The sequence below is a fragment of the Ammodytes marinus genome (genome assembly GCF_949987685.1).
Source record: "Ammodytes marinus genome assembly, chromosome: 9".
Taxonomy (NCBI): Eukaryota; Metazoa; Chordata; class Actinopteri; order Uranoscopiformes; family Ammodytidae; genus Ammodytes; species Ammodytes marinus.
This window is the reverse complement of record NC_137213.1, coordinates 7,414,735-7,430,989: the sequence shown is the minus strand read 5'-3', so window position 1 is coordinate 7,430,989 and position 16,255 is coordinate 7,414,735. Positions and strand designations below refer to the sequence as shown.

Sequence of the window (16,255 nt, the reverse complement as noted above, 5' to 3'; positions counted from 1 at the left end):
AACAGCCTCATGTTTCCTCTGATAATCATAAATTACCTTTAACAGCAAACGAGACCATCAGTGCAAAGAAAGACGTTTTTATATAGTTTTTATTACTGCTTTTGGTCTGGTCGCACACCCAGTCCGATTTTCGGTTCGCTCGTGCAGGCTCTATGGTCACATATCCGTATTGGTCGCAGATTTCAATGTGGAGCAGCAACGCGATTTGAGAAGCCTATCCCTCCAGGTGAGGGAAGGGGAGCGGGAGCCTTGTTTGAGACAGTTATTTGTCGTCATAATGACTGATAACGGGGCTGAACCATCAAAGGAAAAAAAGAGAATGCAATGAAGAAAAGTTAAAAGGGCCAAGCAACGTGTATACAATTTCACGAGAGCGAAACTAGACTACAGTGTTTACTCCTAAATGAATGAGCGGTTGGTACTAACACAAAGTTTGCTTTGCTTCACCATCATCATTATCTGAAATAGTCATTATTTACATTAACAACACAAACACATTACCTCATCGTGATCCATACTAACTGCCGTCTCTCGTTCATTCGCTTTCTGTGAGGACACGTAATCTTTCAGCTCCGTGAGAGAGAGTAGTTAGGTGACACTGCTGCATCAACTCATTGCAATCAGGTGTGTGTAGCAGTGACTGGCATTAGTTGATGCAGTGTCACTAACCACTCTCACGGAGCCGAAAAGAGTCCTCACACTTTCAACACACGGACATGCACTATATTGCGCCCTTCTCAGTTCACACTCGCACTCCTGGCACGAGCTAGAAAACAGCTTTGCGACAGCGGGCGTCATAAAAATACTACCGCTTTTGTCCAAAGGGGACGCCAACGTGCCATGTTACTTGTAGTGGCTTTAAGGGCCATTTGGGGCATTGGAAAAAGCTGATGAAATGTATATGGCAAATGTGTTGGCAAACAGTGGCTATTATTTACGCAGCAAGCAGTCATGGGGCACTGTTATGCTGTATTAGTTTGGAGTGGTGTTTGTGTCACCACCTTTAGTATGACAACCGTCAGTGACCCAACTTTGCTGATGGGTGACTGGCTGGCATTGGGGTCCCCCTGATGAATTGAAAGTATTGTGCAAAATGGACTTCTCCATGTTTTTTCCAATATTAATATTTAATTTAATTTTCATTTAACTTTTATTTATCCTCGAGAGACCAGGGGTGACCCTCATTTACAATGACGTCGAGTTCAAACAAATTAAAAGGAAAAACAACAATACATACACAATATTCAATGCAAATACATCAAATACACAAAAACAGGTGATGAGAAAAAAACAATTGAAAAATGTACATAGTGGTGAAGTGGCAGAAATTAAAATTAAATGGGTGAAAGTACAATATAGCCTAATTAAAACAGTTACAGGTAGAGTTTGGCAGATTTAAGATAGTTTGTTTAAATTGGTTAAAGGATATGAAGGAATTTAGTTTAATTTGTTGCTATAAGTTGTTCCAGGAGTCAGGGGCACTGAAGCTAAAAGCTGTCTTTCCCAGCTCAGACCGGGCTTGTGGGACATAAAGCATAAGCATGTCAGTGGAGCGGGTCTGATAAAGCCCATCTGAAATTTGCAGCATTTCTGTTAAATAATGAGGAAGCTTCCCGGTCAAGGCTTTGTAAATAAAAACATGCCAATGTGCATCACGTCTCTCTTTAAGGGAGGACCACCCAACCTTTTCATATAAAAGACAATGGTGTGTATCATAAGCATCTCCTGTGATGAACCTTAAAGCAGAGTGAAAAACAGAGTCCAGGAGTTTAAGACATGAATGTGATGCATCACCGTAATCAAGGACGGACATGAAAACTGCCTCAATATTCCTTTTATTACTAAATAAAGGGAAGGTGGTTTTGTTCCTATAAAAATAGCCAATTTTTTGTCGTAGTCGACAAACAATTTTTATATGAAAATTAAAAGTGAGTTTATCATCTAACCAGATGCCCGAGATATGTGTACTCTGTGACTCTTTCAATTAAAAATCCATTCTTTGTAAAAAATATTAAAATCATTCAAATTTGTAGTTCTTATTGGGCCCCGATTTGTCTAGTCTCCTATAGTATGAGAAAAAAACCCCTCTCACTTGTTCTCCACCTCCACCTGCATGTGTTCAAAAACCCTAGTCAGATTTCTCTCCCCTTATGATGTCATCAAGGTAGAAGCCACACCCCTTCATTACCAACCTTGCTTAGCACTACCTCCATCTGTGATAAGCACACCCCCAAATACCCCTAAATTTATCAGCAGTCCGCCATATTGAGCCGGCATGTGCCCCCACATGAAAACCTGGCCAATCAAAGCAGACTGAGCTTTTTGGAAGGCGTGGCTTAGCTAAAATGGAGCGTTTCAGACAGAGGCTGAAAAGAGGAGATTTAGTAATGGCACAGTGATACAAATAGAAAGGGTTTTTCGGACACTACACCATGAAAATAGTTTCTAGTAGAAACCCAAATTAAAATTTTGAACCTTCAAATTAACATATTATGTGACCGCTTAGTGAAGTATATTCTTTATTTCCACTATGTTCCCCAGCGTGTCACTAACTGTGTCAGTCTGCTGTTTGGTCTTGTGCATGTAGTGTACAGTGGGTTTATCAGCTATTCAAACAGCTGCCTGCTGTGGATGGAAACTAGGCTACTGGGAGAGCAGTGACAGAGTTGAGACAGGAGGCGAAGCCGGCCAAAACAGAATAGCATACAATAATAAAGTGGAGAAAAAGTTCACTCCTGTATCGGCCCCAATCAATTGCACTGATCCTGGCTCTTTTGCAGAGCAGCTGCACATGTTCTACTGCAGCTTAAGCAGTTCACAACTTCAAGAGCACTGGAACACAAGTAGATAAACACCAGTCACATGGAGAGGAGTAAAGGGGTTTCCATGCTGTCCAGAGTCATACCACGCAAAGCCTTTGGCCCATACAAACTCAGCAACTCTTGGACTGGACCCTGCATTAATTGTTCCTTAAAAGTCAAAGGCTGAGGTCCCAGGGTTTTGCTTAAAGGTGACCTATTAAGAAAATCCTTTTTCATGTTTTCTTAACATTAATATGAGTCCCCGGTTTGACTAGACACTCCCAAAGTATGAGAAAAAACATACCTCTCCATTTTCTCTGCCTCCACCTTTCAGAAAACCTGTGTTCAAAAACTCCAGTCAGATTACTGTCCCCTTATGAAGTCATAAAAAAAGGAAAAGAAAAGAAACTCAGTTTGTTTTGCGTTCACATTGTCAGTAAATTTGAAAAAGGACTCAGTTCTCTTTCTTTTCCACTTCAGCTCAGGTGGGACCTCTATCCTCTTTCACATTACAAAGTTTAACTGGAGCTCAAGGACTTGGAGCAAACCGAACTCAGACCATCTCCTGAGTAGGTCTGAGTTTGGTTGGCTTCAGAGGGGTCTGAGTCCCTTTGCAGTGTCACCATATGCACAAAAAAAGCAAAGGAAAAAATTGCTTATAGGTCTGAGTTATTTTGGAGGGCTGAAATGGAAAGAAAACAACCTGGCACTTCGATTCAAACCAGCAGTTAGATTCAGGGCCAATCAAAGCAGAGTGGGCTTTTTGGAAGGCAGGGCTTATATAGACAGGCTCTAAAACGGAGCATTTCAGACAGAGGCTGAAAAGAGGAGATCCACAATGGCATTGGGAGTCTTTTTTATTTTTTTTAGTAATGCACTGTGCTATTTTCAATTTACAGCCAAACTACTTTTAACTCTGTGTCTTCTAACCTTCTTCCTTCTCTTCTACATATCCTTGCCTGTAGCTGTAAGTAAATTCTAGTACAGGAGAATCAGGATGAAAAGATGGCAGCCATGCTGTTACCAACGGGTCCTGATGGCTTGCGGCGGTTCACTCGCGAATCCTTGGCTGCGCTGGAGCAGCGGATTGCGGAGGAGCAGGCCAAGAACGCCAAGGATTGCCAAGACGCTCACAGGAACGCAGAGCCGCCCAAACCCAGGATGGACCTGGAGGCAGGCAAGCAGCTGCCACGCATCTTCGGTGACATCCCTAAAGAACTTATCGGGGTGCCACTGGAGGACATTGACCCGTTCTACTACAAGAACCAAAAGGTGAGTGCTTCTTCTGTGTGTGTGTGTGTTTTTGTGTGTGTTTACATCAACATAACCAAAATGTACCTGAAGTAAAAAGCAGGCATTCTTTCTTTTCATACATGCCATTGAAGGACTTCTTCTGAATATGACTGTATTTGAAATGATTAGGGACAAAATCCATTGTCGTCATTGGGTGTTCAAATAAAAAAAGTTTGTTTTGAGGCTTTGGCAGTTTGATTCAGTCAAGGTATTACCTCCGAAAGTAGGGGCCTTTAAAAAATCCCTGGACTCGGTAGAGGGATAAGTAATGATACTATATCAGGCAGTTGAAGCCTCACATTATCTACAGCTAAACTTTGGAATTCATTTTTACACAGAATGAGGACAGTGGGATTTGTCCCTTGAAGCTTACATGAACAGGAGGAATGATTACAGATGGCAAACACTGGACATATGGGCAAATGATCCTACCAGGAACTACTTGTAATATTGTGAACTTTTTTCCTTTTGTTTTCGTTTTCCTCAAATAGCTTTCACTAAACAGATCCAAGAGTTAAACGTTTCTGCATCTTTAAACATTGTCTGACATCTCAATAAATGTTGAATGGGGGTGAACTGATGCAATGCTAGTGTACTAATCAACTGATACGTTTATTCTCATTTGGACTTGTTAACACGATGCAGCAGTGATCCTAGCCAAGACAGGAGTAGAGCGGCTGCGTCCCTTTAGATCTGTTGTGTACACAAAATGGCATTCGCAAAGTTTTGATTTGCAGAGTAGATCAGGCTGCTGCCCATTAATGTGCCGCTTACCGAGAGATGAAAAAAGGACGTGGCAGTCATTCTCAGGGTCTCTTTGTTTTGGCATGTGATGCGCTGCTGGATGGGAGGATTATCCAAAGACGGAGAAATATTTAAATAAATGCCACATCTGTTGGGGAAAGGTTCAGCCCGCTTTGGAGTTGCCTCCATTATCTCGACTGGCCTCTGGCTTTGCGTGTGTGTGCAGTGCACTCACTGCTTTCTTGGAGGTTAACACAGATGGTAGACAGAGTGCTAGACTCAACACAGCAGTAACAATATCATCCATGAAAACATCTTCACTGCTGCTCAGAACTGCTCTGCAAAAGTTGAAAACAGTGTTTCTGAACATCATGGGAAAATGAGTCTTTACATTGTGATAAACATTTGTTTTAATTACAGAATGTGAGAAAAATGGGATTTTTTTCTCCCTCCACTAATGATTCCTTTTTTTTCTCTCTCTTTTCGTTGCAGACTTTTATAGTACTTAACAAAGGGAAGGCCATCTTCAGATTCAGTGCCACATCTGCACTTTACATCTTTACTCCATTTCACTTCATCAGAACACTAGCCATAAAAGTTTTAGTCCATTCATATCCTTTTTTGATTACCAAGCGCCTGTGTCTTCCTGCCATGAACGTGAAGTACTCTTGTAATTGTTTATTTAGCTAAAGTGCTGTGGGTGAGGGTTAGCCTTCAAGGATTGCTTTTGCAAAGCAGTGTTTTACAACCCATTCAAAAACATGCAAAAGTATGAACGTCGGCGTCCTGACATTTAAAGATCTACTGTGTAGAGAAAAATTTTCCCCAAAGTAATGATTCCATGGTGTTCCATAGTCCCATTTTTGAAAGAGCTTTGTAATGGTCCTTTCTGGCATCGCCAACCAAATCCCCTCATATCCCTCTTTTAATCTCTGAAATAAAATAAGAGCAAGGAGATTTCGCATCATGTGACAGCTGCCTAGTAGTTCTCAGACAGATGATTCATAATAATTTGCATGCCGGAAGGAATCTTTCCTCTGGATCTCCTCTCTGTTATATATGACTAAACAGTTAATGATCTATCAAATAACATCTATCAACTGTTATTTAATCTTCTATGTAATGATAATTGTACTAACTGACAACATTATGCCCTGAACTACGTAGACACATATTGGCACAAAAAAACTAAGTATTTGGTTTAATTTTCAGATTACTTTTTTTATTCTTTTTTTGAATTAGAAGTTGATGGATCCTGTGTTTTTGTTGCGTTCATACATTCGAGAAAATCGGAACACATCCTGGTTTAATGCTGAATGGAATTTACATACAGTACATTTGGGATTATCTGATTGTTGTCATTGTCAATAGTAACTAACTAATGCCATTGGCAGGCACATTGATGGTTTATCCTCCTGGCTATATGTCATAGGATTACAATGCAACACTGTCTGATATATTATTGGCTTATCACAACAATTCACTTGACTGTAAGACTGCAAATGACTATTTCCCAATACGCTTTCCTTAACCCATTTTCCCACATTGTTCAGCCTGTTTATTATGTGCACTATACTGACCAACTGTTGCTTCATGGCCATGTCTGATCCGGCACCATGGACCAAGTATCTGGAGTAAGTACACTCATCATTTGGTCATAAGCCTTAACACAAATTGAAACTGTGTTCTAATGTAGGGATTTTTACTGGGGTTTGTTGTTTTGTCAGTGGTGATTGAAGAATCAGTTGAAATACATGTGAGTATATGATGCATGTAATATGTAGGCATGTTCAAATAAAGCATGGGATGTGGAATGAAAATGGAAATCTTGCGATGTGCATGAAGTCGAAGATGTAGCCAAGTTGTTGATATTAGCAGTGGGTCTTTTTAGTCGTTTTAAGCATCAATCATACAGCATGCTATCTGTGAAAGGACTTTTGATTTGTAAATTTACTTTGGCATCTTTCTTTAGAAATCAACGTTTGAGAAATGTGGGGAAAATAAGATGAACAGTTTGCTTTATTTTCTGTTAGTAGGACAGATCCAGGCTACTTGTGTTTATCCGTTTCAACAAGCAGCCGAGCGTAAATACATTTTTGCAATTTGACTGTGGTAGACCTGGAGTCTGTTTACGAGCAGGAAACAAATTATAATTTAAATGAACCACTGTAAAAGTCTTCGTGATGCCTTTTTTTATTCTGTGAAAACTTTGTTAAAAATGTATTTATAAGTTAAAGGCCTACTTCACCGGTTTGAATATGAAGGTGTATTGAATTCTGAGATCCTATGTAGTATAAATGTGCGAAAAAAAATGAAATCGGTTCATCCTAGCCTGAGAAAAGGCAGAAAGAGTTTTTTTTAACCCTATATTTCTCTTTCTCGTGACATCACAGAAAGAGAAATATAGGGTTAAAAAAAAACGTACTTTGTAAATATTACTTTGATGTCACAGTAAAAGACATCACAGTAATATTTACAAAGTAAGTTTTTTTTAACCCTATATTTCTCTTTCTGTGATGTCACGAGAAAGAGAAATATAGGGTTAAAAAAAACACTCTTTCTGCCTTTTCTCAGGCTAGGATGAACTGATTTCAATTTTTTTCGCACATTTATACTACATAGGATCTCAGAATTCAATACACCTTCATATTCAAACTGGTGAAGTAGGCCTTTAAGTGTCCTGCATAGGCCTACTTTAATTTTCACATGTTTTTATGTACAAATTCATCATGTGTACTAGGGTACTATTTCATATGTTTTGAGACTGTTTTGACATCCCTCCTTATTTTATTTTTCATGCTTTGCCTTTTAGTCCTCGTTGTTAATGTTTGTTTTTTTTATTTAAACACTCCAACCAAACCTATACATTTTGTGCAAACACTGGATTCAGAGCTAACTGAATTTTTCTTCCCCTCTCTGTGAATTGTTTTTCAGGTATACTTTCACTGGCATTTACACTTTCGAGTCAGCAATAAAGATGTTCGCCAGAGGCTTTTGCATAGTGCCGTTCACTTTCCTGAGAGATCCATGGAACTGGCTGGACTTCAGTGTCATTGTGATGGCGTGAGTAACAATCATATTTTCCTTCTATGGCCAGGGACTCTCCCCCTGGCTGGTTTGTGGCAGTATTCTGGTGCCTGCTGTAATGATGGGCAGATAAAAAGATAAACATTCTTTCAGTGTTTTCCACTAATGTCAAAGTGACTGTGGTCAGTCAGTCATAGTGAGAGGTGATTTGTAATGCCATGAACGATAAGCTTACCGTTGGGGTCAGAGATCTGTGTGCAACAATGCAGGTGGCAGATTAGACAAGTGACCTGTGTGTGCATTTGTGCAGCATTGTCTGGGACCAATCATCCTGATAGGACGGTGACTGTTTGAAAACAGCGTTACAAATCCCCTTTTTTGGGTGTAGACCCACTGAAAGCCGTCATTACCTTTACAGATTAAATTGTTTTTGATTGATTAGTCAGACATTTCTCTTCTCCCAGTAGCCAAACTCACGCTGTGCTGTTGTTTTAACAATGGACCACGTGTAGGCGAAGGTAGTTGTCTGTAGTGATGAACCCAGAAAGAATTCCGCTTAGCTCGAAGAGAGTTTTAGTGTCTTCACTCTCTCAGTTCTTATGGCATATTTTTATTGGCAACAGCAGGCGTATGTCTTTTAGAAAAAACACAAAGTCACATCCCCACCTCCAAACAGTAAACTGACAGTGTACAACTAGCTGGTGAACATATAGTGGAGTATTTAGCAGATTAAAAAAACAGATATTTAGCTCAGGAGCTGGTTGAGACAGAATCAGAGTTGAAAGCAGAGTGAATATTGGATTTTTAAGTTATACAGAGATAGACTCCAAAGTGTCTGGTGGATGTGTAAATGAAATAGGTGACTCTTTGCTAACACATTCCCCATATCAACATATGTCAGTTAAGGTAATAAGTAACCTATTATGCAAATGCACCTTTTCATGGTTTTTCATCATTGTTATGGGTCCGCAGTGTGTCTAGACTAGAGACTCCCAAAGTATGAGAAAATACAACCCTCTCCCTTTCCTGCTCCATCTTTCTGAAAACCTGTGTTCAAAACCCCATCAGATGTCTCTCCCTATGACATAATAAGGGGAGAAGCCATGCCCCCTAACTTATCAACATAACTCAGCACTACCTCAACCTGTGATAAGCACATCCCCATGTATCCCTGAATCTAACTGACAGATAGGCTATGTTTAAACCGGCTGTTAGATTCAGAGCCAATCAGAGCATACTGGTAATGAGCGTGTCAGACAGAGGCTGCAAAGAGAACATTCAGCAATGGTGCTGAGAAAAATATAAAGGGTTTTTTGGGGACTAGACCATGAAAACAGTTTCTAGTTGAAACCCAAATTACAATTTTGAATCTGAAAATGAGCATAATAGACATTTGGGTATGTCTGACTGTCATACTTAAATCTTCCTGCAGAGATTGATAAATCTCCTTATATCATGTTTCAGATATGTGACAGAATTTATAGACCTCGGAAACGTCTCAGCATTAAGGACCTTCAGAGTTCTACGAGCGCTGAAAACCATCTCAGTTATCCCTGGTAAGACAAGCATCAGGTCAAACCTCAGGCCACATATCAAAATAGTTGGAAAAGTCCACCTGTCTTTTTTTGATCGATTAAAATATTGACTCCACTCCTCCGCCAAGGTCTGAAGACCATCGTGGGCGCTTTGATCCAGTCCGTGCGGAAGCTGGCGGACGTCATGATCCTGACCGTCTTCTGTCTCAGCGTGTTCGCCCTCATCGGCCTGCAGCTTTTCATGGGGCTGCTGCGGCAAAAGTGCATCCGCAGCTTCACGCACTGTGTCAACTCCTCCTACAGCGCCAACGAATCCTTCATCTGCAACAACCGAACCTGGGGCTCTACGGAGGACTTCCTCACCAGCGAAGGTCAGCCCAAAGACAAGAGACGTCACGCCATGCATAATGTTCAACACACAGTCCTGTGTCATGAACATTCAGTGAAGTTCAAAAAATAATGCTAATTTGTTCTTTTCCCCCCTCCTTAGATAATTTTTACAAAGTTGAAGGAGCAAAGGATGCCTTAATATGTGGATATGGAAGCGATGCAGGGTAAGTGAGTGTTTGTCCTGCCAACTGCTTGTTCGTCATCTGCCGGCGATTACATAATATGAAAAAATTCAGCGTCTAATGGCTTTTGATCCCATGCATGTCAAGGGTAAAATTGGATACAGTAACTTAAATAGTTTTCGCAGAACAAGAGAAAACAGTGGATGGTGGGCTTTGTGACTTAGAGGTGTAATGTATAGGGAAATGATCCCTTCAGGGGGCGTTGGGGGAGGGGGAGGAGAGGGGGCTGTAGCGTGACAGAGGCTGTACAAGAGACATGTGGTGTAGATAATCACCACGGCTCCACTGGAAACCTTTACTGAGAAACATGGAGTTGCCAGCTGGGGAGAGAGAGGGGGGAGGGGGGGGGTCGTTGCAGATGTCATGATCTCAAAAGCTCTGTGACATGATTAGGTTTTATGTTTGAGATGATATATTGTCTTCAAGCAGTTCCTCGGCTTGTGTCTGTCTGTGTACCAGAATTGCCTTTAATTTAATTTCAAACATTGATATAAATTAAAAAATGCAAAGATGTTAAGTGTGGAGGGATGGACTTTGTTCCCAATCAAAGGCACAGTGTCAAACCATCCAAATATTGCTACTCAGCCGACGCACTGAATAATCCTGTAAATCCAAATGCTTTTGAAACAAACACAACAGGATGAGTCAATGCCAATGCCAGGCCCAGTTCAAGGGTTATACTCAACTAAATACCCATCTGTGTGAATCTGAAATCCTGCAGCTTCAACAAATGGCATCCATTAGATGCTCTTGTTAATGATACAATATAATGGATTATAACAAATAAAAACAGTGATGATTTTAAGCTTTACAGGGAGGTTCAGTGCAGATATTGTTTTAATTTCTTACACTCTAAAAAAGGGGCTTATGTATTGAACCTTTTTATGTTGTAGGAACATACCATATGGTATCCTCAAATAATTCTGTGTGGTTAAAGAATGCAAACAACTTGATTTTTTCGACAAAAAAAATTAATTTGTATCAGGTTAACACTTGAAAGTAAAGGAGTATTGCTCAAATAGTATATGCACATATGCTGCTGATAAAATGTTGATAAGAGGCAAAATACAAACAGTTGGAAACTGAATCTATTGTTGAAGTCATTTTTCAAGCAAAGGCTTCTTTGATGTGAAAGGTTCAGGGGCTCTTTCAGACAGCAGGAAAAGCTGCAGAATATTTGTTTCGTTGTAAAATGTTTGAGAAATTGGTGTTCAAAGTGACTGAATAGGCTACACACAGGACACTTTTTCTTCTCTTGTAACAAAGGTTTTGGTAGGAGTAGGAGTAATAATATAACCACACTGACAGAAAGAGCTATAGGCGAAAACTCAACCACCGTTATCTAAAAAAAACTGTAGTTAGTTAACAGTGTGAAGTGTGAGGAACCATTTTGGGAGAACCTGCATCTGGAAGTAAAAGTCTCACTCATTTTTCCAATGGACAATATTACAATTCTAACAGTAGACCTCTTTTAAAGCTACGATGAAAAAGAAATTTGAAGATAACCTTTTCTTGATTTATTCAATATTTTCAAGAGAGATTTTAGGTGTTAGAGACCTTTTTGAATTGCATTAAGCTAATATTGATATCAATAAAGTATTTTAATGACTCACTAACAAAATATAGACATTGTTCCATTGGAATCAGGGTATAGCTAGCCTTTCCTTTTTAATCTCTCTCTATACCCTCTCCTTCAAAACACAGGAACATAATCTCCCAAGAAGTCAAATCTGATTTGGTAATTTTTTTTAGCAGACATGTGAGGGAATTCAGTGGTAAATTACATAATTAAACTTCCATGAAAAGTAGGTCAGTAAGATCAGACTTGTACCAATGTGACCTATCCAGCTGTCCCAAACATAACCTCCAATTTGAATTATTATGTGGTTTGTTTGCCTGTTGTTTGCATTTCTGCAATTTGTGGAGCTCCAACAGTGGACTGGGATCACTCTCGTTCAGCTTTAATCTTTTTTTCTGTGTCTAATGGGTTTATTATTATTATTATGGCTTTTTGGACAATAAGAAAACAGGGAGTATTAGTCTTTTGGTCTCACTTTCATTTTACTCTCTCATTACTAAGGTATTTATTAAAATGTTAATTTCTTTGTGGTCAGATTCACTTAAAATCAAGGACAGAATGGCGCAGTTTGGCACCTGCTGGTTTATAGGTTAATAGTAACCATGAGGTGTCTCATGTGTCTGTCGTCAAAACGATGGAGACAGCCGTTTCATTTCTGTGACGTTTATATGGAACTTCCTGAGGATTGCTGTGGAGACGGGCAAGATATTAAGCCGGTCAGGATGGAGGACGTAAAACATAGAGGATGCTTAATCTTTTGAGTGTATTCCAACAAGTAATCCCTGAGTAGATTTCCAAATTAAAGCTTTGTAAACGTTATGATGACACACACAGCCACACGAATGCACACAAACACACAAAGGCACATGTGGAGATGCATGCACAAACATATTCAAATGCTATCTGCAGCCTTGATGGTAACAAAAAAAATAAGTTTGTGACAAATGATTTGCTCAAAGGTCCGAGCTGCATTTTCATTGTGCGTACTGTAGAGTTCAGACAAATGCTTATCCCTCCCCATCTTAAAGCCACTGTGCATCAAGGATTATTACTTTCAACTTTTGCCTTTGACAAGAATGGTGATGAGGGCATGGAAACTCACCGCCCACCACAGAGGGAAAACACTTTGCTGTAGATGACAGATGTTCTTTAGCTGCTCTGTTACACAGACTGCAGGAAGTATATAAGGACATAACACTGTCTAACGAATAAAGGAAACCTGTTAGCAAAGAGCTTCCATTGAGCTCTTACACACCCGTATAGTACCGCACTCCGCAACTGAAAATTATTTATAGGCTTACATTTTGTGTTTACTACTTCTTTTTTTTTTAATTAGTCACGTCAGTTTTCGATTTTTTTTATATATATATTTTTGCTTGTGCTCTAGGAAGCCAGTGTTCCATTCATTTATGTTCAGTCCATGATTGTAGCTTTTTGCCTGTGTGACATTATAGTTATGAGCAATGATGTGAAAACTTTAAACTGCATTAAAGTGCAATGACTCAAATGTAAAAGCTAGTCAAGACTCTGCTTACTGATTTTAATATTGAACAGAGATCAATTCAAAACAATGATTACCTTGAATGGTTAGGTGTCATGTAAAGTATGTGCAATTTGTATTTATTTACAGTATTTCTATATTTTCTGGAATGGGACTGAGTCAGAGTTAATTAAATTGATAATTATTACTACCGTATTATTACACTTCAGGACTTCCAATGTATTTCCAAAGACAAAGTCATACACTAAAGGATGTACACCAGTATGACTATATTCTGCTCTTCCCTGCGCTAATACCATTAGGGCTCCATGCTGGCTGGGTCAAGGCTTGTGGCATGGCGTGACAACATTAGCCAGCAAGCAGTGTGGCAACAACATTAGTGTCTGTGTAGTCCATTTGTGTGCATTCAGTGTTAGGCAGCCAAACAAAGCTGCTCCGATTAGTTTTTACAGAGAAAATTAAATCCAACATGACATTGGCCATATAGTGTCATAGTATAAGATACCATGGATTGGAAGATACTTGAATGATTTTGGCTAAAGACTTTTTTTTTATTTTTTTTATTTAGACTGATTTCATACTTCCCATGCAGTCTTTGTATTCCATGAATTGGATTATAGTATTTAATAAACAGAATTGCGGTATTTCTTTCATTATCAACTAATAATCTGCATATTTTTATTATTTTCCTATGGAATAATAGTTCAAAATGTATACAAAAAAAAAGATGAGAAATGCCCAGCACAAATTCCTGAAGCTAAAGGTGATGTCTTCAGTTGACTGGTTTTTGACCAATAGTGCTAAACCATAGGAAGGAAAAGCAGCAAATCCTCACAACTGAGAAGCTTGAACAGATTCATTTTAGGCAGTTTTGTCAATTGAACAGCATTGTGATATACTCACATGGCACGATATAGTTCATCCAGGGCTGTGTGCTTAGCCCTCTGCTGTATTCTCTTCACACATACGACTGCATTGCCACCTTAGACTCCAACCCCACGGTCAAGTTTGCTGATGACACAGCTGTGGTGGGCCTGATCTCAAGTAAGGATGAGACCTGATGATGCCGTCCGCTCTGAGATCAAACACCTAATGGACTGGTGTGAGGAGAATAACCTCAAGCTGAACGTCTAAAGACCAAGGAGCTTATAGTGGACTTCAGCAGGAAACAGCAGAGGAGCTTCCAACCTCTCAGCATAAACGGAGCCTTGGTGGAGAGGGTGGACAGCTTCAAATACCTCGGTGTTCACATCACACAGGACCTATCATGGTGCTGTCAAACCGACACCGTTGTTAAGAAAGTCTGTCAGCGTCTCTACCATCTCAGAAGACTTTAAACTCCCACACATTAGGCCTTTCATTTCACATAGAGAGCATTCTGAGTGGGAGTACCACCTGGATGGGGAGCGCCACCAAGCAAGATCAGTTGGCTCTAAGAAGGGTGGTCTGCTCAGCTGAGAGAATCATCAGGACCAGCCTCCCCAATCTGCAGGACATTCGAATCAAACAATGCAGACAAAGAGCCAAAAAGATCACTAGTGATGTCATTCACCCCAACAACAGCCTGTTTACCCTGCTGCCTTCAGGGAGCCGCTACCGTCTGGAGGGCCAACACAGAGAGGATGAGTTTCTGTCTCCAGGCCATCAGACTGTTAAAGCAGACTGACAATGTCACTTAGCCCACCACCCAATGACCACCCATTCATTATTATAATCTTGCACTTTACATAGCTGAATTACAGCCGGACTGTTATAAGAATTTCACTATGCATTGCCCTGTGCAATTGTGTATGTGACGAATAAATAAAACTAAACTAAACTAAACTAATGGGCTACAATGTGCAACGCCACTGTGAGTTCCTTCAAAACAGCACTTGCAGTATCTGCCGGTTATGTCACATTGAGCAAAAGAGACGAACAGATTGGTGCCATGCTGGGCAGTGCAGACAGGTAGATGCTGCTGGCCTCACACAGCCTCCTCTGTACTCACCTCTGGATATTAGCGAGCGCTACTGCTCAGCTGGCTGCTTGGTGAGATCTACAGCTGTTATCACAGCAGCAGCGCTCTGCCACCCAGATGTTTCCCAGCCATTACGAAATTATTCTGCACTCAGATTGACATGGCAGTCCAGCTTGTTCTCAGCTGCTGGACTTAAATATTTGCTGTAATGCCACTATGCTGACAATGAAGATCAGAGATGGAGGCATGGAGCTGGACATTTTTGAACTGCAATTTGATATCCATCTGGCTCAACGTAATCCCTTTTGCTCCAGTGCATTTTAGTGCTCAGGCCTGGAACCAATTTCAAGTGCCCTCTTCAGTTGAAATAATGCTGATGATAGCAGTGCACATACTTACTGACTCATCCACTCCTCTACACTGTGGAGTCAAAGGCCACAGGGACACATGTAGATACTGGGGCTGTTTTAAATGGTGGTGAAGCAGCCTGCACGCTACCACGGCTATATCTGTCCCAGCTGCCTTCGATTTGATTGTGCACTGCCTATGTTTTTATCAGTGTTGTTCCGTAAACGTCTGTCTTTCACCTCTCTACTGTGTGTGCTTTACAGGAAGTGTCCAGATGGATTTGACTGCCTAAAAGTAGGGAGGAATCCAAACTATGGCTACACCAGTTTTGATTCCTTCGGCTGGGCCTTTCTGGCCCTCTTCCGACTCATGACGCAAGACGCCTGGGAAAAGCTGTTTCAGCAGGTGCAATTATTGAATCTCCATGTGGTCTGTGGTGATTTGCTGCTCCCCGTGAATATGATCCCATGTTTTCAAATCCTCAAACATTTCAATTGATCCACAAAAACAAAGTAGAATGCAATAGTTGTACCTTAAATGTCAAAAAATTATGTTTTAAGTAGTTTTTTACAACCTGGGTTGTATTTTTGTAGACTGGACATACATTTATATTCATTGGTAGTATTTTGGTTACCTGGTTGAATTAGGAAATTGGTGATGCAGTGTCTAAACACTCCACAATATAGTTCATAAGGGCAAGCAACATTAGCAGTTCTATCCATCTGCAGTTTTCATCAAAACAACTTACGTTAAAGATCACCTATTATGCAAAATGCAGTTTTTCAACATTAATTTGGCTCCCCTGTGTGTCTAGATATTACCAAATATTAGATAAATTAACCCTCCTATCCTCCACCACATTTCTGAATACCAGTGTTCCAAAACCCCATTCAGA

At 40.2% G+C, this 16,255-nt stretch overlaps 1 protein-coding gene across 1 annotated transcript in view; it reads left to right on the top strand.

The window, feature by feature from the left end:
• Positions 1–3,806: 3,806 nt before the first annotated feature.
• Positions 3,807–16,255, top strand: part of LOC307255660 (sodium channel protein type 2 subunit alpha-like) — a gene marked incomplete at both ends in the record, with an annotated part of 59,521 nt that continues 47,072 nt past the window's right edge. The window contains 8 exons of the mRNA XM_080034396.1: positions 3,807–4,073; positions 5,331–5,476; positions 6,392–6,472; positions 7,773–7,901; positions 9,330–9,421; positions 9,529–9,771; positions 9,891–9,954; positions 15,624–15,765. Of these exons, the coding sequence (XP_079890522.1) occupies positions 3,807–4,073; positions 5,331–5,476; positions 6,392–6,472; positions 7,773–7,901; positions 9,330–9,421; positions 9,529–9,771; positions 9,891–9,954; positions 15,624–15,765 (1,164 nt within the window). The remainder of the gene's footprint in view (positions 4,074–5,330; positions 5,477–6,391; positions 6,473–7,772; positions 7,902–9,329; positions 9,422–9,528; positions 9,772–9,890; positions 9,955–15,623; positions 15,766–16,255) is intronic.